General features: G+C 38.2%; 1 protein-coding gene across 5 annotated transcripts in view; it reads left to right on the forward strand.

Moving 5' to 3' along the window:
- SMAD2 (SMAD family member 2) overlaps positions 1-27,103 on the forward strand; it is an 84,515-nt gene that overhangs the window by 25,485 nt on the left and 31,927 nt on the right. For all 5 annotated transcript variants that reach the window (XM_066247486.1, XM_066247483.1, XM_066247485.1 and 2 more), the window contains one exon: positions 5,803-6,091. In XM_066247486.1, coding sequence (XP_066103583.1) covers positions 5,856-6,091 — 236 coding nt within the window. In that variant the 5' untranslated portion in view covers positions 5,803-5,855. The remainder of the gene's footprint in view (positions 1-5,802; positions 6,092-27,103) is intronic.

A 27,103-nucleotide genomic window follows, 5' to 3' on the forward strand; every position in this document is an offset into this window, starting at 1 on the left:
AACCGGGATCCACCCGGCACGCCCGCCCACCATGGGCGACGCTCTGCCCACCAGGGGGCGATGCTCTGCCCATCCTGGGCGTGTTGCGACCAGAGCCACTCTAGCGCCTGGGGCAGAGGCCAAGGTCCATCCCCAGCGCCCGGGCCATCTTTGCTCGAATGAAGCCTTGGCTGCGGGAAGGGAAGAGAGAGACAGAAAAGCACGGCGGAGGGGTGGAGAAGCAAATGGGCGCTTCTTCTGTGTGCCCTGGCCGGGAATCGAACCCAGGTCCCCTGCACGCTAGGCCTACGCTCTACCGCTGAGCCAACCGGCCAGGGCCTAACAGGTGTTTTTTAAAGTTTCATTTTCCAATTTTTTGCTTGTGTGGAGAAATGGACTTAATTTTGGTGTGGTGACCTTCTATCTTCAAACTTTGCTCTGAATTCACTATTTAGTTTTACTATTATTTTAGAGAGTATGCAGTCTTCCATGGAGACAATAAAATCATTATAGAATATACTTCTTTCTGTCCAATCTTTATGCCTTTTGTTTCCCTTTCTTGCTTTAATGTACTGGCTAAGATCATCCAGTGCATTCATTATTGAATAGAAGTGGTGATAGTAGACATACTTGTTTTATTCCCAAACCATAAGGGAATGGTATTTAATGTTTTATCATATGTTACTGTTCTAGGTTTTTCATAGATGTCTTTTTTCAGGTTGAAGAACTTCTTCCTCTTTGTCTAGTTTGCTGAAAGTTTTTAATCAGGGATATTACATTAACATTGTCAGATGCTTTTGACATCAGTTAGAATGGTAAGGATTTTCTTTCTCCTTTATACTGCAAATGAGGTACTTGATATTTTTAATGTTAAACCAGTTTTGCCCCTTAGAATAAACCCCACTTGGTGATGATGTATTACCTTTTCCATGGATGTTACTGGCTGTGATTTGCTAACATTTTGTTAAGGATTTTTGCATCTAGTAGTAGTAGACCTTAGCTTTTCCTTAGAGTATTGGGCCCAAGCCATTTTCTTGCTCCTGTTTCAATGTCAGATAGCTTTTCCTTCTACTCATTCCTCGATATCAGTGCATCTTTGTCTGGGGACTGGTGGTGGCAGTCTTTCATGCCTTCTAACACTGGACTGGTATTGCACTGAGAATGCTCGTTTCTGTGTGAGAAGTGGACAAGAAGATTCTGCACCCCCTCTCCCACCCCCAACAGTACATAGCTTTTGCTCTACTCTTCTCCTTGGGCACAGGAGGCTTTCTTGCATTTCCCCTTCTGGTTGAAGGCTTTGCTTTAAATGAGATGCCTCTAAGGATGAGGATCTCTCTTCCATCTCTTGCTCCAGGCCAGTGTTTGTCAAGAGAATTTAGTAGTTAAGGCCCTTGGAGAGAAGCATTTGTAAGTGAAGATTCCCCTGCTGTCTGTCTTTCAGGGATTCTTAACTGTCATCCTAGCTGACACTCACTCTTTGTCTTTACTTTTACCTTTAATATTCAGTACATTGACTATGAGTATGTTTCCTTTGCACCTGTGGGTTATTGGCCATCATTTTTGGAAAGCTGTTGGCCATTATTTCTTCATATATTTTTTTCTGCCTCACTTTCTTTTTCATCTCCTTCTGGTACTCCCAATTTAACTGTAATTGACATTTGGCCTTAGATGTTTTAGGGTTTATTTCCATACTGTTTTCTCTTTGTATTTCAATTTAGGTACTTTGGCCTTCAGATTCGCTGCGCATTTATGTCTGATATTAAACCCATCTAATAATCTTTAGTTTCTGATACTATATTTTTTTATTTCTGACATTTCCCTCTGATCTTTTTTCATAGCTTTAATATCTATGATGAAATTCTCCATTTCATAATGCATGCTGTCTCTCTTCTATCAGATCTTTTAGTGTTTTTATCATAGTTATTTTAAAGTCTGTGTCTTGTAATTCCAACATCTGAACCCTCTCTGATCTGATTATATTAATGATTTCATCTTTTGACTGTGGTCTGCTACTCCCTGTCTTATATTTTTGATTGAATGCTAAACATTTGTATGAAAACAGTACAGATTGAAGTACAGGTTATTTACTTCCAGAAAACGGTTCATCTGTATGTTAGTCTGATAGTGGGGCTAAGTCAATAAGAAGAATAGTTGAAATAGTTCTGGGTTTTGTTGCAACTTTAGTTTGGTTTTAAGTGTTTTGAGAGAATGATTGGGACTTTGTGCAAGATTTGTTGTCTGATTGTAATTTCAGTTATTTCTTTGTGCTTTATATCTGAGCCAAAAGCTTTCTGACCTGTGGGTGATTTCTCTGCTTTAAAGCCAAGCTGTCTGTTCCTTGATCATTTTGGAGTTCTTTTGTTCTTTAGTCCTCCCCCAGGGTTTTTTCCAGCAGACCTTTACCGTTGCCTTCGCAGTTTTAATCTCCAGCGTATCTGGGTAGAAGTAGTTTGTTGTTGTTGTTGTTTGTTTGTTTTTATAGTTCTCCTATTTTTCTTTTAAAATTAGTGTTACATTTTTTTATTATTTTGTTGTATGTTGGACATTATAGTTAACTGTGGAGGCTCCAGGTGATAACCTTTCATCAGTGATGATTCTTCCTGTCTTGTCAGAGAGTGTGAAAGGCTAGTCAATTCAATCAAGAAGTGTTTCTTTTAACTTCTGTCTGATCTCAACCCTTGGTAGCTGGAATGAATGTCAAGAGTTCTTTGGAGTGATTTATTTTTATTTATTTATTTTATTTATTTTTTTAACAGAGAGAGAGAGAGGGACAGACAGACAGGAACGGAGAGAGATGAGAAGCATCAATCATCAGGTTTTTTTCGTTGCGCATTGAGACACCTTAGTTGTTCATTAATTGCTTTCTCATATGTGGCCTTGACCATGGGCCTTCAGCAGACTAACCCCTTGCTCGAGCCAGCGACCTTGGGTCAAAACTGGTGAACTTTTGCTCAAACCAGATGAGCCCGCGCTCAAGCTGGCGACCTCGGGGTCTCGAACCTGGGTCCTCGGCATCCCAGTCGACGCTCTATCCACTGTGCCTCCGCCTGGTCAGGCATTTTTTTTTTCTTTTTACTTCTGCCCATTTCTCCCCTCTCCTCATCAGAAGACAGATTTATTGCATTTGAGGATGACCATAATGTTTCTTAGGGTATCTCTTAGCTTTCCAGCTCTGTCCCACAACCTTTGACATATTTTCAAGCAGTTGGTGAAGACCTGTTGGAAATGAGTGATTGGGTAGTGCAGGTTTGCTCTATGAAATTTTTGGAATTCTATTGATAATATGTCTTGTCAGCCTACATGTTGCTGTTAAGATTTATTCAAATTGGGCTGATTTCTCCTTACATTCATCTGTGGTGAGATTATTCCTTCTTAGCCACTCCACCAAGAAAGAGACCACCTGTGGGCCTCTCTTCTATCAAGGCTCAACACTTTTTTTTTTTTTTTGCAGATTCTGTCTTTATTTACAATATACTTAAACTGCAGCGATGTGCTGGCCTCGTTAGCAATAGGACAGCTGATGGCAGGGCCGACTCCGAGGCTGGTGGGTGCACCTCCCGCCCAGGACCTAGGGCTGCAGTCTGGATGGTTTTACACTACTTCAACCCCGCTTTCCACAACACTCGGACGCTCTCCTCAGACAGTGTCAACACTTTTTGAAAGTTAGTTTTACCTAGGTTACTTTGCATTCTTACTCTCTGATGGGTTCAGAAAAAAACATGATTTTGTAGCTTATTTGGCTTGTTTTGATTATTAGGGTGAAAGTGATGGTCTATTGTGACTTTCTACTACCTGATTAGAAGTGTAATTCCTCTCCTGGAGTATTTTTTAGTATATAATCTGGTAAATACCTGATAGAATTTATTTCATTCCAGTTGATTTTCTGTAGTATTTTTCAGAGGTAGGTTTATGAACATTTTTCATCTGAAGTCTTAATTCCAGTTCTGTCCTTAAGTGGTAAATGATCCTTTATTTTGAGATTAAAGCCATCAACATTAAAATTTAATTGAGCTTGCAGAGAGTGTGGGAAGAATTTGTGATAGATGCATAGAAAACTAAGCAAATAAAAACCTAAGATAATTAACTCGGGGGAAAAGAAAGAATTGCACAAAAAGGGAAACATGATTAAGTAGTAGTTTACTGCCAATTTCATCAGGTACAGAACTACAAATGGGAGTTAATTATCTTTAAGGTTGGAGGAATATGAGTGGTTGTGGTATAAATCTTCATTTTCCACAGAAAAATTATAGATAATAACTAAAGTTGATATTCAAAGGGTACCATTATAAGCCTATTACAATAGTCCCCTCTTATCCATGGGGAATACATTCCAAGACCCCCAGAGGATGCCTGAAACCACATAGTACTGCACTCTATGTATTACTGGGTTTTTTTTCTTTAATACATACCCATGATAAAGTTTAATTTATAAATTAGACACAGTGAGTGATTAACAGTAACCAGTAATATAATAATTATAAGTGTGTTATGAGAAAAGTTATATTAATGTGATCTTTCTGTCTTCTTCTGATAACCAACCTAATAACTGAGATAGCTGTTAAGGCACTAACAGGTAGGGAGAGGATACATCATGGATATGCTGGAGAAAGGGATGATTCACGTCTTGGGTGGGATGGAGTGGGCAGTGCTAGCTACTGAGAATGGCTTGCACCTTAAAACTTATGAATTGTTTATTTCTGGAATGGTGCATCTAATTGTGGACGGTGGTTGACCATGGATAACTGAAACCCCGGAAGGTGAGATTGCAGGTGGAGTCTTGGGGGGAAGAGACGACTGTATTGAGTTATAATTAGCACGATTAAGTAAAAGTTTAAAGATTTTAAAGATGTGAGAAGAGCCAAGTACCTGTATATTTGACTATACCGTCTATATGCATTGTTACTTAGTTAAAAATGAATATATATATATTTTAAAAGAAGCTTAATTAAAAATCTTCTCAAAGGATGTAAAAGTGAAGCAAACCTTTTCTTTCCAGATTGTATTTACCTGTATTTCTTTACTTTTGTTGTTTACACTTGATTCATCCTTTTCCTTTCTTACAACTGTAGATATTTTATGATACTATGTAGTTATGAAAGTTGAAAACTTTGGGGAGATTTGGCTTAAAATTTTTTTGTTAAGTGTTTTGAGAATTAGATTGAAGTTCTAAAAAGTGAGAAACTTTTTTTTGGTGAAAATATTTTAGGTTTGACACTGTTAGAAGTTAAAGTAGTATTGATAGTGATAAGCTAGTCCAGTATTGATAAAGTTTTTTTGTTTGTTTTGTTCTTCTTTAGTGAGAGAGATGAGAAGCATCAACTCATAGTTGCAGCACTTTAGTTGTTCACTGATTACTTCTCATACATGCCTTGACTAGGGGGCTCCAGCTGAGCCAGTGACCCCTAACTCGAGCCAGTGACCTTTTGGCTCAAGCCACAGACCATTGGTTCATGTGTTTGATCCCACGCTCAAACTGGCAACACATGCTCAAGCCAGTGACCTCAGGCTTTCAAACCTGGGTCCTCTGTGTCCCAGGTTGACTCTCTTATCCACTGTACCACCACTTGGTCAGGCTGATAAAGATTTTTCTTGCAAAATTATTGTATTTACCCACTTTTAACATTGTCTTTTTTGTAAAAGGGTTTGTTTCCACAGTTTTAAATTAGCAAAGATATTTTCATGCGTGAAGAAAACTCCTGAAAGTCTGTTGTGAAAGTTATAATTTGAATTTCTATCTCGTTTTGTAATTTGTTTTTGGTACCATGTTGAAATTATTACTTGATTTTGATAGCCTCTAAATAACCTTTTCCATGTCTTTTGTAGGTTAGGTAAAAGAGGATATTTTCTTAGTGTGGATTGCTGCCTTTGGTAAGAACATGTCGTCCATCCTGCCGTTCACTCCACCAGTTGTGAAGAGGCTGCTGGGATGGAAGAAGTCAGCTGGTGGGTCTGGAGGAGCAGGTGGCGGAGAGCAGAACGGACAGGAAGAAAAATGGTGTGAGAAAGCAGTTAAAAGTTTGGTGAAGAAGCTAAAGAAAACAGGACGATTAGATGAGCTTGAGAAAGCCATCACCACTCAAAATTGTAATACTAAATGTGTCACCATACCAAGGTAAGTTTTTGTTAGATCAGAAATTTGATGGTCATCCTGTTGAAAATTGCTTGCAGGAATCTGAAGGAAATTGATTGAAATTTTGTTACTTTCAACTCAATGGTGTTAGAAATTTGATGGTCATCCTGTTGAAAATTGCTTGCAGGAATCTGAAAGAAATTGATTGAAATTTTGTTACTTTCAACTCGGTGGTGTTAGATCAGAAATTTGATGGTCATCCTGTTGAAAATTGCTTACAGGAATCTGAAGGAAAGTTATTGAAATTTTACTTTCAAGTCACCTGTAAATAGGTATTATAAAAATAAGACAACTGTTTTTAGCTTGTTGTATTAACTTTGTTTACTCTTTAGACTTGTTTATTTTTCAAGTCATTTTCTTGAACAGTGAATGAGGTTTAATCCAACAAAATAAAATACTTCCATTGTATTAAGTTTTATCTTCACTGTCTTCATTTGCCTTTGTTGCCTAAATGCTTCCTTGTATGTTATCTGATTTCTGTGATTGAATGACATTTGAATAAAGATTCAGTGCTTTGTCATCACTAGTGCAGCAGTAATAGACAGTTTTCTCCCATCTTGGTTAAAACTTAAGTGTGTAAGAAGTTAAAAGAGATTGCTAACGTGATGAATTATATATATTTTTTTTGTTTGAGTTGTAGCATTACTTCTAAGAAAGTGTAAAGTATGCGAGGCAGCTTCTTAGATGTTATTGGTTGTCAGACGTGTCTTGGAAAACTACCTCTTGTATTGGAAGGACCTGTTACTTAAGAGTTTGAGTTTTATTAGTGTAAATTTAATCATTTATAGATAAGTACCACTGTCAGAAATACTGTTTTGTTTTAAGTAATGTAGCAAGTGGTTATTGTTTCATTCCTTTTTGTGTACATTACAGGGTTTTTGGAGAATGTCTGCATAAAAGGATTGTTTGCATTGTCATACACATGGGCTAGCATATACATATATAGCACATGAAACCATTCTAGTGATTTCCAGTGAATTTTGGAAATACGCTTTGGATGCTTGTTGATAAAAGATCCAGCCTATCTACTTGGAAATACTACTAGTAGAATGTTTGCTGTCTTGTTTTGTAGATTAATTATCTGTTTCTTTTACCATGTGTGTTTCAAGTATATCTTAAATAAGAGTCATTTTTTTTTTTTTGCATTTTTCTGAAGCTGGAAACAGGGAGAGACAGACAGACTCCCGCATGCGCCCGACCGGGATCCACCCAGCACGCCCACCAGGGGGCGACGCTCTGCCCATCCTGGGCGTCGCCATGTTGCGACCAGAGCCACTCTAGCACCTGAGGCAGAGGCCACAGAGCCATCCCCAGCGCCCGGGCCATCTTTGCTCCAATGGAGCCTTGGCTGCGGGAGGGGAAGAGAGAGACAGAGAGGAAGGCGCAGCGGAGGGGTGGAGAAGCAAATGGGCGCTTCTCCTGTGTGCCCTGGCCGGGAATCGAACCCGGGTCCTCCGCACGCTAGGCCGATGCTCTACCGCTGAGCCAACCGGCCAGGGCCCCAATAAGAGTCATTTTTTTGGTTTATTCATTTGTTTTACAAATGCTTATGAGTGCCTGGTGTGTGCACTGTACTGTTTCTAGGCACCTGCAGGGATATAGTGATGAGCAAAAACACCAAGTTCCTGCCCTCATGAAGGATAGATGTATACAATAAACAAGTGGACAAATTAATATAATTTGAGATGGTAATGAGTGCAAAGAGAACCATGACTGAGATATAAAGCTGCATTGGATTGGACCGTGATGTTTAAGTTAAACTTTGAGAGGCACCAGGCTAGCTTAATTTAGAGTCTTCTAGGCAGAGGAAAGAGCTGGTGTCAAGTCTGAGGTGGAAAAATAGGTTATTGTAATAGAGGATTTTAAAGGAGCACAATAGAGTTGAAGTAATGCAAAATGAGTACATAACTTGGAAGGAGTCAGATCATATAGGGCATTGTAGGCGTTTGACTTTTTGTCTAAATGTAATAGAAAGCAAATGAGGATTTTAATGGATTTCTAAAATTTATATCTGCTTTTAAAGGATTTTTTACATTTACTTTTACAAAGACCTCTGGCTGCTGGAGACATGGTGGTGGGGAGTGTGTGTGTGTGTATGTGTGAAAGAGAGAGAGGGAGAGAGAGAGATGGATCTGACTACTACAGTAACCTAGATGAGATGCTGCAGGCTGCACTGGCATGGCGGCTGTGCAGACACCTGAAGATGGATTCGGCATGTGTTTCAGAGGTAGAACTGATAGGATGTGCTAATGAGTTGGCTAAGAATAAGTCAAGCTACATTTTTTTTATTAATATATAAATTTTTCATTGCATAGTGCCCAGCATTTCATTTCAGTAAACATTTGTCAAATAGCCACTGCATGTCTTCCTTATTACAGTTAAAATACAGTTTCTGTGCTTGAGTTGCTTACTTTCTATTAAGGGGAATAAACTTTTAAAAACTAAAAAATAATTTTATAAGGGGCAGTAGGTGTTATGAAAGATGTTTGCTCAAGGAGCTATGTCCAAAAGAGGGTAACTTTGCCTACTTTGTGGCTTGTTAAAAGTTTCCTTCTGGAAGAAGATGGATGCCTGGGCCGTAAAGCTGGAATTGAGTCGGGAGAAACCCGATTCACCCAGAGTAGCACTGTGGGATTGAGAGTGTGGTGGTAGGGGAGGACTGGTGAAGGGTCCTAAGTTAGCTTGGATCCTGGGTAAGTGGGAGGTGGAACACAAGTGGGAGGTGAAACATGGCAAGAGTGAGTCTATAGGTAGATAGGAACCACAGCATGCTGGGCTGGGGAGTTTACAGTGCACTTGAATATGATTGGGTGAGGGTGGATTCATCGGAGAGTCTTAGGTAAGACTCATAAATCAGATTAATGCATCTGGCTGCAGTGAGGAAAGTGAGACTATCAAGTGGTGTGAGACGCCATTAGTGTATGTTAATCCCCCTCATCAAAGGGATGTGTCTGAGGACATCTTGGAGTCTTGTTTTTGCCCAGTTTTATCTAGGGCTCAAATTGCTATGAGCCCTCACGCAAGCGGGCATCCCCGAGGTTTCAGACGTGGGGTCCTCAGAGTCCCAGGTCCACAACCTATTTACTGCGCCACCACTGGTCAGGCAATTTTTGGGTTTTTTGAAATAATGTGAGGTTTGTAAGCTATAAAGCAGTATAGCCATGAATATAGTTTATTTGAAATATTCGTGGATATCCTATGTCTCCAGCTTTTCTAAGAGAACTCACATTAAATTTAGGCATTAAATGTGTTGTCTGTCTTTGCTTAGAAAATGTATCTGCCAGGCAACATTGCATTATGCAATGTTTATAATTTAGTTTAATCAAATATATAACATTTATTTATAAAATCAGAGCAATGAAACTTTTTTTAAGCACGCACGAGAGAGGGAGATACAGAGAGACAGGAAGGGAGAGAGATGAGAACCATCAACTCGTCGTTGCGGCACGTTAGTTGTTCGCTGATTGCTTCTCATATGTGCCTTGACTGGAGGGCTCCAAGTGAGCCAGTGACCCCTTGCTCAAGCCAGCAACCATGGGATCATGTCCACAATCTCATGCTCAAGCCAGCGACTTAAGGGTTTTGAACCTGGATCCTCAGCATCCTGTGTTGATGCTCTATGCACTGCACCACCACCTAGGTGGTCAGGCAATAAAACTTTTTATAAATGCATATTAGAACTTTGAGATGCTGGGTAAGAGCTATCTTTATCAGTCTCATCATTCAGTTTGTCATTTCCTGTATGTTCTGTGTTGAAGTTTTAAAAGCACCCCTGAGATGAGTTTTAGGGTCTTGTGAAACATAATTTGAAAGACACTTTGTTGGAAACCATAACCTTTATCTGGTGCCTTCATTTATAGTTAGATTTTTTTGAGGGATCTCCTGCTCCAGCACCCTGGTATTTAAAGCCTTTTTATGTATATGATATATTCTGAGATAGGGCATGTTTATTATTTACCTTATAATTGAAAATGTCCACTTGCTGTAGAACTTTTGTCCCTTTATAAAATTGATGACTTATACCCAGATTAATTAATCTCTATAAATTTAACAGTTAATACCTAATGCAATAAGCAGCAGTATCCCCACTTTTCTTGTCTCATTAATATAATGTATTGGCTTTAAATAATTCATTTACCAACCTAGCTAAAATAATGGGCATTTAAAAAATTATAACCATCTTTTGTTTTCCTAGCATCCTTGGTCTATTTCCAGTTTTATTGGAAACCATTCCAACTTGCCCAGACCATTCTTACGTGACTAACCATATTCTGGGAAGATCATAATTATTGGGGACATTTAACCATACTGTTTACTCTTTCTCCTTTCTCTCTTGTAATAGAGTATTTCTAGGTCTCTGTGGTCTCCACTGATGATACAAGTAAGTGTACCACCATCTAAGGGACCTGAAACAGACAGTACCACACAGGGGCTGTGGAGATGGAAAATAATAAAACGCCAGATTAGTATATCCTGCAATGTTGCCTTAAATCTTCTCTCATGTTTGGCCTAAAATACATGTATACCACATCTCTCGTATGCGCTGTTCATTTTTTTTTCTCTTTCAGTTTGTATATTTTCTATTGACTTAAGTTTAGTGGTCCTATTTTGTGCTGTGTCCAGTCAGCTCTTAAACACATCTGTTAATTTCTTAATTTCAAATATATATTTCAATTTTAGTATGTTCATTCATTATAGATTTTAAATATCTGTTGAAATTCTCCATTTATTCTATTTTCCTGAATTTTCTTTAATATATATTATAAATATATAAAAAATAAAAAATATATTATTAAAATATATTAAAAAGTAAAATAAAATACCTATTATAAGGTTTTTTATTTTTTGGTGACAGAGACAGAGAGAGGGACAGACAGGAAGGGAAAGAGACGAGAAGCATCAGTTCCTCATTGCAGCATCCTAGTTGTTCATTGATTGTTTTCTCATATGTGCTTGACCGGGGGCTACAGCAGACCGAGTGACCCCTTGCTCGAGCCAGCGACCTTGGGCTCAAGCTGGCAAGTCCTGCTCAAACCAGATGAGCCCGCGCTCAAGCTGGCGACCTCAGAGTCTCGAACCTGGGTCCTCTACATCCCAGTCTGACGCTTTATCCACTACACCACCGCCCGGCCAGGTTATAATAGGTATTTTAAATGTTTCTTTTATTATCTGTTCATTCTGTGTTTTATTTTTGTTTTGTTTTTTGTTGTTGTTATCACTCATGTATATACCATATATTGCATGTAAGAGAATTAATAGATGCTGCAAATAAAGCTTTCTCCAAAGTGTTTGACTTTTTCTGTCAGGTAGATCACCTTGATCTAATTAGGGATTGAGCTGGATTAGGGTTCAGATGCTCTTTTAATTTGATTTAGTCTACCAGTAGCTCATCCCTTTTATGTGAATAGGGCTCTCATGGGATTTCTGTTGAAACCCTGGCAGATCTCCATCACCTACGTCTTCAAATACTGAGAGATTCACTTCTACCATTTCCATAGTTTAGTCTGGTCTTCAGTGTGCTTTTGCTTTGCAACTTTAAAATCTGGCAGACATCTTGGAGTGAGGACAGTTGTGACTGTCAGAAGTTCTATTCCGTCATTTTATTCAACAGAATTTCTCTTCCCAGACCAAGTTTGAACCTGGAATTTGCAAATGACCTCAGGGAAGGAAATGGCAGGCAGTTGTCAGTTCACCTAGAAAGAGTTCTTTTCTTCTGGTGTCTCAGTTCATCTGGATCTCATTACTGTGTAGCTCTCTATTGCCTTCGTTATCTTTTTCCTCTTAGTTGTTGCAGCAGGGACATCAGGCTGCTATGACCTGCTTATTTCCTACCTGGGCATAACACTGTAACAGAATGTTAAAACGAGAAACTCTTCTGGTATTCATTCAGAGACCCCAAATCTGAGAACGATTGCTTGCAAGTAACCTACTTTCAAAATTGAGGTGCTGTCCCATTTATATAGGACTTGCTGAAAGGATTTACTGAGACCTGTGTGAGACATTTTACTCATCACTCACCTCTAGACCATATAAATAAAATACAAAGTTTGTGCAGGAGTCCCATATGAGAACTGATTAGTATGATTGGTATGTGATATGACATTTCCCCTTTCCCTTATCCAAATTGAGGGGCTTTGTAGGGGACTTCTCAGTTTGATGTGTGTGTTAAGGTTTGAGTCATAAATAAACTGGTACAAGAAAGTTGGTACCTGACTTTCATCAGCTGGAGCTGCTCCTGCATCAGTAGAATGGAGAAAGGGCAGAGTGGGAATGGCCTGCCCCTTAAGAGTTTGACGGTTAAAAGATGCAAGACGTTTCCTATGCACTAGGTAGACGTTAAGGTAGTTGAAGTTGACCTGTCTAGAAAAGATTAAGAAGCCTAACTTGGAGAGTGAAAGTGACTCAAGCCAACCAGCCAGAGAAGTTCTTGCAATAGGAACTAACTTCAGGTAAGAAGCAGCATTTGGGCTTCTGACCCTCATAGAACCCTGCCACCACATTGCTATCACTTCAGATTTCAATCAGATTGGCCCTGTAAGCTGTTTCCCTTTTCCTCTAACAATTCCTGCTATTTCAGAACCAAGAGTCCTAGAGGAGGTAGAGTTAGCAAAATTGAATGAGAGACTAACATTGTGATTTACATCAGAGCAAATATTTAATTTCTGAAAAGTGACTTATTAATCATGTCTCTGGGTATGACTTAGAAGAACAGACATGGGATTTTTTCTCCTTTTTTGTTTTAGATTTATACAGAAAGGGGGAAAGAAGTTTCAAAAGAGTGTGTTTGAGGGTCATGATAATGGGAGAAGAGGGAACTCACCAAAACCAGCTTGTCGAATAAGCTGTATTCTTTTGACAATTTGGGAATCCAAATTTAGTGGTGTTGGGGATAGGTGGAATATATGTAGAGAATGGAGGGATGTTTATATCAGCATGAAATATATACCATTTTAACAAAACTTAAAACATTTTTTTCTAAAGACAAAATATTTGACCATGGTACTTAACTTCATCATCCCAGACTTCTTTGTTTTGTGAACTCTGCTTATCTTTATATGTATGTAAGAGGATTTAATTTCCCACTAGCTCAGTTTACATCAAGTTTGTTAAGCTAGTGGGTTAAGATGGAATAAAGGGAGGCTGTATTTGTATGAAGGGTAATGTAAAAGCTCAGAGTTAAATATTGAGCAAAAATTTGTAATGAAAAATAATTTACGTAACTTAAAATTTTTTCCTATAATTTTTTTTTCTTTTTTTTTTAATTTCCGAAGCTGGAAACGGGGAGAGACAGTCAGACAGACTCCCGCATGCGCCCGACCGGGATCCACCCAGCACGCCCACCAGGGGCGATGCTCTGCCCCTCCAGGGCATCGCCCTGCTGCGACCAGAGCCACTCTAGCACCTGGGGCAGAGGCCAAGAGCCATCCCCAGCGCACAGGCCATCCCCGCTCCAATGGAGCCCCGGCTGGCTGCGGGAGGGGAAGAGAGAGACAGAGAGGAAGGAGGGGGAGGGTGGAGAAGCAAATGGGCGCCCCTCCTATGTGCCCTGGCCGGGAATCGAACCCGGGTCCCCCGCACGCCAGGCCGACGCTCTACCGCTGAGCCAACTGGCCAGGGCCTTCCTATAATTTTTATGTGATGTCTTATATAATTTATAATTTGCATTAACAAGTATAAATAATATATTAGTCTGTGTACATGACCTAAACATTTTAACCTCTCCATCAATGTAAAGCACATTGACAACTTCAAAGTGCTATATAAATGTGAGTTGATTTTTATTTTGTAGAATAGTAATTTTTAAAATTGTCAGATTAAAAAAAATCTTTCTCTAAAACTAAATAAAAGCATCACAAAAATGTATGATTTAAGAAGTTGCAGCCCTGGCTGGGTGTCTCAGTTGGTTAGAGCTTCATCCTGATATGCCAAGGTTGTGGGTTTGATCCCCCGTTGGGGCAGTTATAAGAATCAACTGAGCCCTGACCGGTTGGCTCAGTGGTAGAGCGTCGGCCTGGCATGCAGGAGTCCCGGGTTCGATTCCCAGCCAGGGCACACAGGAGAAGCACCCATCTGCTTCTCCACCCCTCCCCCTCTCCTTCCTCTCTGTCTCTCTCTTCCCCTTCTGCAGCCAAGGTTCCATTGGAGCGAGGATGGCCCGGGCACTGAGGAAGGCTCTGTGGCCTCTGCCTCAGGTGCTAGAATGGCTCTGGATGCAACAGAGCGACGCCCCAGAGGGGCAGAGCATCGCCCCCTGATGGGCATGCTGGGTGGATCTTGGTCGGGCGCATGCGGGAGTCTGACTGCCTTCCCGTTTCCAGCTTCGGAAAAAAGAAAAAAAAAAAGAAAAAAAGAATCAACTGATGAGTGAATGGATGGGTAGAACAACAAATTGATGGTCTCTCTCTACTCTCTCCTCTTTTACCTCTCTCCAAAGAAAAAGAAATTAAAAAGCTGAGTTTTTACAGAACTCCATTCTGTTTTATGTTTTATGCATTTAATTAAAAAGTTGGAATGACATGTGCTTATATTTTTTGTTAGGATTTTTTTTGTTGTTTAGGATACTGTTTTTTTTAATAGTTAAAAACATAAAATATCTATTAAGATAAATTTAGAAAATTCATTCATCAGCTACATAATTAAATACTCCTGAACCTAATGCTAGCCTTTCTTTCCTTCTTTTTTAATGAAAAATTTCTGTGCTTGGAAGGACTTTATTTCTAGTGACTATTTTTAGAATTAATATTTAAATTTTTTCAATGGTAGGGATGATTTGTGGGAGATGTTTTGTTATTTTTTAGAAGCAGTAAAAACATCTAGCAAGATCTCAAAGTATAGTGTTTGCAACATAACATTAGAAGTAAAAGTGAATGTTTTTTGAGTCATTACCTGATCTTCTTCTAAGAAGAGCTGTACTTAACCAAAAGGAATAAATACTAATTTTATTTTGTACAATTCTTAAATATGGAAATTCTGTTGCCCTCATTTATTATTTATTTATTTATTTAATCAGCTCCTGTTTTAATTTGAGAGTGGCTCTACCAGTTTATTTGTTCAAATAATTTTTTTCTTGACAAAATAACTCCTACAATGAAATCTCTAGTTTTTATAATTCTATAAATGCTTTACTTATCTGGGATACTATATTGTAGTTATTGTTTTAGTTTTGTCTTGCTTTGTTTTGCTTCTTTTTAGTGACTATATAAGAGTCAGAATAATGTTGGTAATTACTAATTCAGCCTCTCTCCCTGCCACTTGCTAGATATATGACCTTAGGCCTGTTACTACAGTGCTCACAAAAATTAGGGGATATTTTATCGCTTCATATTCATTTTGAAAATACCCCCTGATTTTTGTGAGCAGTATATATCTCTGTACTTATTTTCCCTCATTTGTCAAATAGGGATTACAGTATGTAATTTTGTGATGTTATTGGAGGATTAAGTGATATAATTTGTATAAGGGCTTTGTGCTAGACCTTATACATAGTAAGTACTTAATCAGTATAAACTGTATAGAGGATGGATCCCTCCCCAAATTTTAATTTGATGTGAAACTGATAAAGTCAAACATATATTCTGAGGGCATGAAAAGGATTATTGTTCATAATGAAGCTTTGTGGGGGAAGAAGAACAGGCTTCTGCCTGAGCTGGTCCACAAATGTGTTGGGAAGCAGTGATAAGGGGACATGAGGGAGGATGGCAGTTCCTGCATTCCTGTGTGTGCCCACGCTTGCCTGGTTTGAAATTCCCACCAACACAAAAGGAAGGAGCACCTGGGCTTTCTTACCAGCTCTTGCTTATATTTATATTTGAGACATGAGGGATGGTGGGACTTGAAACTATCAGCAGCCAAATATCAAAAAAGGGGTCTTGTCCCTCATTAAACTCAAGCAGGATAAATAAAAGCATACCATACCAAGGTGCATCATACTCAAAACCATGAAAGAAAAAATCTTGAAAGCAGCCCGTGAAAAACAATGTATTACATGCAGTGATTTTCAACCTTTTTTGAGCTGCGGCACATTTTTTACATTTACAAAATCCTGGGCACACCACCTACCAAAATGACACTCGAACACAGTACATATTATACATATAGTTTCTAAATGTATTTATACTCACACCTGACCATGTCTCACGGTACACTAGTGTGCTGCAGCACACTGGTTGAAAAACACTGACATACAGGATAACAATGATGTGGATGGCAGGTGAGTTATCATCAGAAGCAAGGGAGTTAGAAGATTATGATATCTCTGAAGTGCTGACATCAAGAAGCCATACCATAAATATGTCGGCTTAATAAAAAAGCTTCAAAATACATGTAGTAAAACGTGATAGAGTTAATGAGTCAGAATCACAAATCCACAATTATAGTTGGAGTTCAGTTAGAACAAAAAATGAGTAAAGACACAAAAGATTTAAATTACACTATTAATCACCTACTTGACATTTATAGAATACTAAATTTAGTGTCATTATAATACACATGTACTCATGGTAATCTTACCAGGGAAGACTATTTGGAGAACACAAGCTTTAATAAATTTTAAAAGGTTAAAATCAACAGAATATGTTGTCTGCCAAAAATAGAACAAAATTAATATTTGGGGGTACACTTGTAACTATGTAAACACAACAAAGTAAAATCAATAATAAAAAGAATTTGATACCAGTAAAACATCTATTAAAAAATGGAAATTAAATGACGTTCTTTCACCCATGGGTTATTTAGAAGAAAACCATGAAAAAATTAGAATGCATTTGAACTTAAAAATGCTAATGAAATCACACCATATCAAGTGTGTGGGATGCAGCTAAAACAGTGCTTGAAGGGAAATTTCTAACTTTAATTATAAATTTATCACTTTAATTTTATTAGAAAAGTTATCTAAGACTTCACCTAAGAAACAAGGGAATAAAAGATCAAAGAAATAGAAAGTGAGTCTAAGGAAGAAATAATAATTAGAGCAGAAATTAATGACTAGAAAGAGACAGTAGCAATAAAGCCAAAAGCTGATTCTTTAGGAGGATCACTAAAATTGATAACCCTATTCCACTGATGGAGAAAAAGGGGGAGAGTTTACAACTATAAATTATCCATGTCAGAAATGAAAGAGTGATTATCATGCTAGAATCTACAAGTATTAAAAGCATAACATGCGTATATTTTAAACAATTTTATGCCATTAAATTTGTAATGGTCTGATTTCTCTTAAAAATGTTATCCCAGCTGATACAAGAAGTGGAAAATTTGGATAGCCATGTATCAATTAAAGAAATTCAATTCATAACATTTTTCTCACAAACAAAACTCCAGGTCCGGGTGGTATTGCCTCAGTCTGATAAAAGATTGTTTAAGAAACATCTAAGCTAAGAATATACTTAATCGTAAAATATTTGAATTTTCTCTAAGATCAAAAACAGGACAAGGATGTCCACTCTTGTGTTTTAAATGCATTATTTTATTTCAGTGGGAGACCTGGCCAGTGTAGTGAGCCCGGTAAACAGACTTATAAGGCATAAAGATCTGAAAGAATGGGTCAGAACACTTGGTTTTTGTAGATGACATGATTATGTAAGAAACCTTAAGCAGTTTACAAAAACAACTGCTAAAGCCAATACTTTACAGGTCCAGTGCATAAGAATCAGTTGTTTTTTCATAACTATTAATAGCATGAAAATGGAAATATTAAGAAAATAATTTTATGAATAGTAACATTAAGAAAATTATAATACTAGAAATGCATTTTCTGAAACGTCACAGATAGTGAAATTTCAAGACCTTGATGAAATTAAAGAAGATTAAACAAAATGGAGAATTCTGCTGCTTGTGTAGCCAGATACGCTTTTACCAGTCTAACTCGCCCTCACATAACAGTTCTAAACTGCACCAAACTAAAGGCATTAGCAAGTAAACAAGACTAGACATTTTGGAAGGGATTTGACACTTGGAATAAGGGAATGGCATGGGGAGAGTTTTCTGTTTTAATAGCTGTTGTCCAGGCAGAAGAAGGTGCAGGGCAGCTAAAATTTTAATATAAAACCCCCTGTTTAGAGCCTGGCCAATTGGCTCAGTGGTAGAGCATTGGCCCAGTGTTGTGTTGAAGTCCCGGGATCCATTCCTGTGGTCAGGGCACATAGGAAAAGTGCCCATCTGCTTCTCCACCCTTCCCCCATTCCTTTCTCTCACTCTTCCCCTTCTGCAGTCAAGGCTCCATTGGAGCAAACTTAGCCTGGGCACTGAGGGTGGCTCAGTGGCTCCGCCTCAGGCTCTAAAATGGCTCCTGTTGCAATGGATAAACAGCCCCATTGGGTAGAGCATTGCCCCCTAGTGGGCTTGCTGCGTGGATCCTGGTCGGGTGCATGCAGGAGTCTCTCTCTGCCTCCCTGTTTCTCATTTAAGAAAAATACAAAAATAAAACCAAAACAAAACTGCTATTCATCTCCTGAAAAACCAGAGGTTGGAGTTGGACAACTACAGCCAGTAAAGAGAGGGGAAAATCTTAGCAAGGAGAAGGCTACTGAAGGGAAGCCCCAGATTCTACTTAGAAACTTTGCTGAAATCACCCACACATAGTAGGGGGTAGACTTGGGTGGTCTCACTGAAGGTAGAAAACTGATTTGAATTGTTCAAAGACAGAGTTTCTACTTTTGAGTACAAGTTAATTGCTGCTAAAACAAAAAACAGTTAACACTTACTGGAAGACTATAATAGAATCTGGCAGCTCCATCACATAATATTCACAATGCCACACATACAGTCTTAAATTACTCAACACATGAAAAAAAAAAATGTAACTCCTTTTCAAGGGGCAACACTGGAGACCAATCCTGAGAATGATCTATATATTGGAACTACCGTGCAATAAGTTGACTTGTGATTGTGAATTAGAACACTCAGAAGTATTGAGTTCTCTCCCAATTTAATATGATTCATATCAAAGCCTAAAAAATGTGCAAACTGATCCTAAAATTTACATGGAAAGTATAGGACCTAGAATATTTAAAGCAATCTTGAAAACAAACAACACAGGACCTAAATTATCTGACTTCAAGACTTTCCATGAAGCCATAGTAATAATCAGTACAGTGTGATTCTAGAATAAAAACAAACAACATGGGGTAAAATAGAGAACCACAAAATAAATATTTCTATGGTTATTTGATTTTTGATAAAGAAGCCAAAGCAGTTCAGTAGGGACAGGGAAGTCTTTTCAACAAGTAATATTGGAAGAACTGGATGTCCATATGGAAGAATAACCTTGACCCCATTTAAAACAATTCCAGATGGATCATAGTTCTCATCTAAACACTAAAACTTTAAAGCTTGTATGGGAGAATATGTTTGTGATTTGGGAGTTGCAAAGCTTTTTTTTTTTTTTTAAGGGTATAGAAAGCAATGAGAAGAATGTGAAAGTTAAACTTCATCAATATTAAAAGCATCACATCAAAAAACATTGCTAAGAAATGAATAAGCAAATTAGAATAGACAGGATTTGTAAAACATTTGTGCAAGAGGATTATGTTTAGAATTTATAAAGAATTTCTGTAGCTCAGTAGAGAAAAGACAAATAGCCTGATTAAAAAATAGGCAAATGATTTGGATATGTTGTAAAAGAAGATATACAAAGAGCCAGTAAGCAAATGGAAAAGTGCAATATTGTTACTGAGAAAAGCAAGTTGAAACCATAGTGAATACCACTGCATAATCACCAGAATAGTTATAACTAAATACACTGACTACCCCAAATGTTGGTATGCTGTGGAACAACCAGAAACTTTCATACACTGAAGGAGGAAACATACAATGGTACTTGGCACTCTGGAAAATAGGTCTGGCAGTTTCTTATAAAACTAAATAGTCATCTATTCAGTGACCCTAGAATTTCATTTCTAGATATTTATCCCAGAGAAATTATAATGTTCACAAAAAGATATGAATTTACTTGATTGTTTATAGCAGCTTTTTTCATTAATACTCCAAATCTGGGCAACGGGACAGGTGCCCATCATCAGTAAAAGAATGACTAAACAAATTATGGTGTTCATGTAAATAGAAAACTCAGCACTGAAAAGAATGGACTACTGTCAACATACCTTAACATGGATGAATCTAAAAACCATCATGCTGAGTCAAAAAAGCCAGACCCAAGAGTAAATACTGTATGATTCTGTTTATATGAAGATCTAGAAGAGATTAAACCTGTGATTAAAAAACATATTAGTGATTGCCTTGAAGAATGAGAGAGGGGTTGGCAAGGATGGACTGAGAAAGGGGCATGAAGGACCTTTCTGGATGGATGGATATACTTGACAGTGTTGAGGGTTACACAGTTTATGCACATGATGAAACTAACAAAATGGTGCTATAAATATTTGTTTCACATTATGTAGATTTTATTTTAAAAAGTCAACAATGAACTCTAGTTAATAATATAAACATGTTTAAGTGTCTAGATTTGAAGTATTTGCGACTTAATTTTAGTATGTATAAAAGAATAAGGTGGATTGATAAATAGAGGGGCAGGGATAGAGCATGGCCCTAGAGCAGCGGTTCTCAACCTGTGGGTCGCCTAAATAATAAATATGTATTTTCCGATGGCTTCAGGCGACCCCTGTGTTTTGGTTGTTCGACCCCCGCCGGGGTTGCGACCCACAGGTTGAGAAACCGCTGCCCTAGAGCCTTCATTGGAGTTTTTCAGGAAAGGATTGGGTAAAGCCACGTAGTTACACCAGTAGGCTTTGGATGAGATCGCCTGAATAATTTCAGCAGTCTCTGAGCTGTTAGGGTGGTTCCTAGTTGTCCAGCACCTAGCTCTAGTTTGACTAGAGGAATTGGCTTGGTGGTTGAGAGCGTGATAAAACAGGAATGTGAGCTCTGAACTGGATGATTTGTATATAGAAGCGACACTTTCAAGGGAGAGTCTTGGTATCTCTAGAAATTAGCCCTGAGAAGGGCAATCTCCCCAGGATTAAGGCCCCAATTGTTTTGAGTATCAAGGATAGTAAGAAAATAATGGTCAGCACATACTCCTATAAAAGTTTGAACTCACTGATTCAAGCCATCATTTTGCAGAAGTATACCTTGGAAATTTTAGGCTTTTAAGCCAGCAAGATATAAATCTTGACTCTTATCTCAATAATTCTGTGACTGTTTGAGTTATTGAATTGCTACATTTTTTATTTGAAAATAGTAATGTTAATTCACTTTATAGCAGGGATTGGAAACTTATGGCTCGCGAGCCAGATGTGGCTCTTTTGATGGCTGCATCTGGCTCGCAGACAAATCTTTAATAAAAAAAAATAACGTTAAAAATATAAAACATTCTCATGTATTATACAATCCATTCATTTCCTACCGTTCATGTTCATGGTTGCGAGGGGCTGGAGCCAATCACAGCTGTCCTCCCGGACAACACCAAAATTTTATTGGATAATGCATAACATACACGGGTCGTTGTATGGCTCTCATATAATTACATTTTAAAATATGTGGCGTTCATGGTTCTCTCAGCCAAAAAGGTTCCCGACCCCTGCTTTATAGGGTTGATATAAAAATAAATCACAGAATACATGTAAAGCACTTTGAATAGTTCCAGGTACATAGCAAATCTTTAAAATAAGTGTTGGAAATTTTGAGTAAGTTTTCTGTAGCCAATGAAAATTTCTTAATTGTTCACTGTATCTTTAGCTAATTCATTAAGGACAGGATTGTTCCCAAAGCTTCTATCTTGGTGATGGAGGGAAGGTTAAAAAAATAAATAAAATAAAGAAACCTATCTGAAGGTAGGCATTTTCTTGTTTCCCAAAGCTTCTATCTTGGTGATGGGGAAGGTAAAAAAAACAGAAACCTGTCTGAAGGTAGGCATTTTCTTATTTCCCATTCCCCACCCCTCAGCTGTTAGTGGTGATGAAGTACATAGACAGATAGATGAAGTGTAATTATAGGGACTTTCTTTCATTACAGTGATCAGCTCTTGATTTCTGAGCTATTTAAAATAGAAACTTTTAGTTTTACTAGTCATATATAAAATGAAAAGACTGTTCTGTTGTAAGAAAGAAATAATTATGGATGAATAGTTACAAATTACTCTGTAGATCAGGCGTCCCCAAACTACAGCCCCCTGAGGCCATATATCCGCCCCCCCCCCCCCGCCGCACTTCCGGAAGGGGCACCTCTTTCATTGGTCAGTGAGAGGAGCACTGTATGTGGCGGCCCTCCAACAGTCTGAGGGACAGTGAACTGGCCCCCTGTGTAAAAAGTTTGGGGACCTCTGCTATAGATGTTCGTATTTCATGAGTACATCAGTAATCAAGAGCTGAAGCCTCAAGAAGTCTCTTTTGTGGATACCATTCTAATTTATTAACCCTTTTAATTTTACTCAGTGTTCAGCATGCTTCATAATCTTTCCACAGTGACACCTAGATTCTTACTCCTTTTGATCTGTAGAAGAAATACACTATTTAGGCTGGAAGGTCATGAAAAGTAATAAATTAGTAAAACGTATGTTTATTACTTTTGACATTGGTGGTTTAACTGCTACAGTAAATCATGCACATATGGCAGGAACAGTAAACCTTATTTAAGTTCTATATGATTCTGTGGTATGAGCATTCAAAGTGAGTATTACTTTCTTCATCTTAGTTCTCATTGCTTCTCTTTCATAGCCTGATAACAAATGTATGAATAAATATACATGGATTACTTAGAAAGTGTGTTGCTAATATCCAAATATTTTCTAAGTATCTTTTAGTCATTGGTCTCTAATTTAATTCTCTTGTGTTCAAAGAACATAATCTATAAGATTTCAAAAGTTTAAAATTAACTGACCTTTTTTGATGGCTCCGGCATATGATCTCTCTCTCTTTTTTTAATGTTTTTGTATATGCCTGAAGAGGATTCTATAAATAGCAGTTAGATCAAGGTGATTGATAATATTGTTCAGCTCTCTTATGACTTTTTTTGTAGCCCTAGCTGTCCAAGGAGTTACTGAGACTATTCTGATTGCTTATTTGTTCATTTCCACCTTTAGATCTGTCCGTTTTTGCTTCATATTTTTTGAAGCTAATTTTTGATTCATAAAGGATTGTTAATGTCTTCTGACGAATCTCTGGTAATAGTCTCAAAGTCTTCTTATTTCTGGTATTGGTATGGTTTAATAAAAGTTATTGCTTGCATGAACTGTGTGTTTCCATTCTTATATTTTCAGCTTATCTGTGTGTTATATTTAAAGTGCATCTTTTTTGTAGACATTTTGCATCTTGGATTCATTCTAACAAGCCTCTGCCTCTTATTAGAGTGTATAGTGTATATATGTATAATGTTATTTTTTATATAGTTGGGTTTACATTTTTCTGTTATCTTTTTTTTTCTTCTTTGGCGTTATTTTTTAGTACTGTATTTGATTTTAATTTTCCGTTTTTTGAGGGTGGAGGTTTCCTCGATGACTGTATGCAGCCTTTGCAACAGTGTAGTTGTTTTTTAATACCTCCTGTTGCTTTTGTTGTTGTATAAATTACATCCACATCCATTTAGAGTTACAAGTTTTTCTGTAATTGGTCATCTCCTTTTTGTAGAAATTAAAAGAATATCTTTTTTACATTTACCTACATGCTTATAGTTTCTAGTTCTAATTTTTTGCTGTGATTTAATGTTTTCATTTCTCTTTTATCATGAAGACTTCCTTTAGCATGTTTTCATGCAATGTCTGCTAGAAATGAATTCTTTTAGTTTTTGTTTATCTGAACATGTTAGTTTTGTCTTTTATGGAGAGTTTTTATGTTGGGTACAGAATTTAGGTTGAGTTTTCTTTTTACTCAGCTCTTTTTTAAAGATGTTCCATTGTTGCCTGACCAGGCTGTGGCACAGTGGATAGAGTGTCAGACTGGGTTGCAGAGGACCCTAGGTTCGAAACCCCGAGGTCGCCAGCTTGAATGTGGGCTCATCTGGCTTGAGCATGGTCTAACTCTAATCGGCTTGAGTGTGGAGTCGCTGGCTTGAGTGTGGGGTCATAGACATGACCCCAAGGTCGCTGGCTTGAGCAAGGTTCACTCACTCTGCTGTAGCCCCTGGGTCAAGGCACATAGGAAAAAGCAATCAATGAGCAACTAAGAACAACTAAGGGGCCACAACGAAGACTTGATGCTTCTCATCTCTCTCCCTTCCTCTCTGTCTCTGTCAAAAAAAGAAGAAAAAATGTTCCATTGCCTTCTAGTGTCCATTGTTTCTGATGAGAAATCGTTATTCATGTGTTTACAGATGGTTATACTCTGCTGTTAAAGTTAAACAGAGCTGGTCATTGATTAAAGGTGGTAAAAATAGATTTTACTCAGTAAGCATTGCAGTAGAGGATAGAGCTGAGCTCAATTCCGATTTGCACAGAGGTGACTAGGAGGATGAAAGACTAGGTGGGGGGAGGTCTGGATGAGGGCTTGGGCAGAGTCAGGGAAGTAAAAAGTTACTCCACAAGTGAATAAGAGGGTTGGTCAGTGTCACTGTGATTGGGCCTTCTGTGTCTGCTAAATGACATTCATCAAAGTTAGGCTCCTACCCTGCACTGTAGACCAGGAGACAGAAGCCCTTTCCTTCCTCATGATTGATTACATTTCAAAGGAATGGTTTTTCGGGTCCTTGAAAAAGACTTTTCTGAGATGTAGGAGATACATATACATCTCAGAGAAATACAGGAAGGATTTACAATTGTAAGCTTTTAAAATAAATGCTCTAATAAAATCAAGTCAGGGGCCTATGAACAGGTGTGGGCTGGAACAAGTGCTAACTTCTTTTGGCAACCTTGAGCTTTAACAAACAAGAACTGAAGAGTGTCTGGGTCATACCAGGGATGCTGCCTTCAGCTGCTATAAGCCATGCTAAAGTTTCATCAAGTCTCTGGATGGAGTCATTTGTGCCAGGAGTTTTTTCTCATCACTTTCATCTTTGGTTTTAAGCATTTGATAGTGATGTGCCCAAATGTGATTTTCTTTGTATTTCAACTGCTTGGTATTTACTGAGGTTTCTTGGGAGTGTAAATTAGTTTTTTACTACTAATGGTTGAAAATACTACAGCCATTATTCAAAATTTTTTTTCTGGTTTGTTTTTGCTTCCCCTCTTTCTGGGACTTAACATATTACTGAGGCTAATTAGATCATTTCTATTGATCCATCTTTAAATTCACTGACTTTTATGTCTTCTCCAACCATCAGGTTAATTCTTTATTTCTGATTTTGTAATTTTCAGTTCTAGGATATACTGAGTCATTTTTATAGATTCTATTACTCAGCTGAGATTTGCATCTCTTTATTAAGTCCATGAACATATTCATAATAGTTCATGTAAAATCCTTGTCTGTTAGTTCATCCTGGGGGTCTGTTTCTATTGGCTGTTTTCTCTTTTGACTAAGGGGTAACATTTTCCTATTTCTTCACATTTAGTAATTTGTAGTTTTGTAATGGATTTTGTTTGGGGATAGAACATTATAGAGACTCTAAACTCTTATCTTCCTCTGAGGAGTGTTAATATAATCTTGGGTAGCCTCAAAGTCCAAACTGTTTGCTTCTGATATAAGCAACAGCTGAAATCTCGGCTGAGTTCTTTCAGACTTCGAAGTACTTGCTGGTTCTCAACAGGTCTCTCTACCTTCTCTTCCACTTATGTAATTTAGGAGCCAGTCAGGAATTTGGGCAGTGTTCATGCTCATATATTGATGTTTCCCCCTTCTGTGGCTCCCTTCTTTACAGGATTTCCCCATTCTTTTTCCAACACCCTTCTCATTCCATTGTCTGATTCAGCTGGTCAGAAAAACTGCAGTTTTCTGCTTAAGGTCTAATGACTCTGCCTGGCTTAGACTGTGGGGGGGGCCCTTGGAATATAAAGCCACATAAATGCAACTCGCATCCAATACATTGCCCCTCTTAGAAAGGTTGACTTCAGTTTTTGTCTGTTTTTGGTCTCCAGTCTTGATTCAGTTGATTTTATTATGTTCAGAGGCTGTTGTTTTTATCCAAAGGAAGTTTTCCCTGATTGAGGCTATATTGTTTTGTTTATTCTTTTGCTAATTGCATGTTTTCATTATTGAGGATTTATAGTGTATTTCAGAATTTGGTAGGGTTACTCTGTTCTTTGTCAGTTTTCTTGGTCATTCTTGTTTATTTTGGTACCTTATTTTTGCAATAATTTTGTTTGGGTTAAAATTTGAAAAAGCCCTGGCCGGTTGGCTCAGCGGTAGAGCGTCGGCCTAGCGTGCGGAGGACCCGGGTTCGATTCCCGGCCAGGGCACACAGGAGAAGCGCCCATTTGCTTCTCCACCCCTCCGCCGCGCTTTCCTCTCTGTCTCTCTCTTCCCCTCCCGCAGCCAAGGCTCCATTGGAGCAAAGATGGCCCGGGCACTGGGCATGGCTCTGTGGCCTCTGCCTCAGGCGCTAGAGTGGCTCTGGTCGCAATATGGCGACGCCCAGGATGGGCAGAGCATCGCCCCCTGGGGGGCAGAGCACCGCCCCTGGTGGGCGTGCCGGGTGGATCCCGGTCGGGCGCATGTGGGAGTCTGTCTGACTGTCTCTCCCTGTTTCCAGCTTCAGAAAAATGAAAAAAAAAGAAAAAAAGTAAAATTTGAAAAAAAAATTTGAGATTGCATCAAATATGTAACTGACAGAATTGATGTCACTATGGTGTTGTCTTTGTAGGGAGATGTATGTGTTTTTCTTTGCTAAGTTTACTTTTGTTCTTTGGTAATAATGAAAATGTTACTTTATACAGTTTTGATACATTTATAGTTATATTACTTCTAGGTGCTTTGTATATTTTGTTATAAATTATTTTTTTTAATATTTTTTATGTAACAAGCAAAATTTTTACTAACCAGAAGCAAATTTATTTTTCAATAAACCTTGCAATTTTGTGAGAAAGATTGTAATAGTCGATATACTGAGTCTTAAAAATCCTCTGAGGTAGAAATTGGAAAGTATCTGAGTTAGAGTTGGGATTTAGGTCTGTCT

Source organism: Saccopteryx bilineata, chromosome 11 (assembly GCF_036850765.1).
Source record: "Saccopteryx bilineata isolate mSacBil1 chromosome 11, mSacBil1_pri_phased_curated, whole genome shotgun sequence".
NCBI classification, from domain to species: Eukaryota; Metazoa; Chordata; class Mammalia; order Chiroptera; family Emballonuridae; genus Saccopteryx; species Saccopteryx bilineata.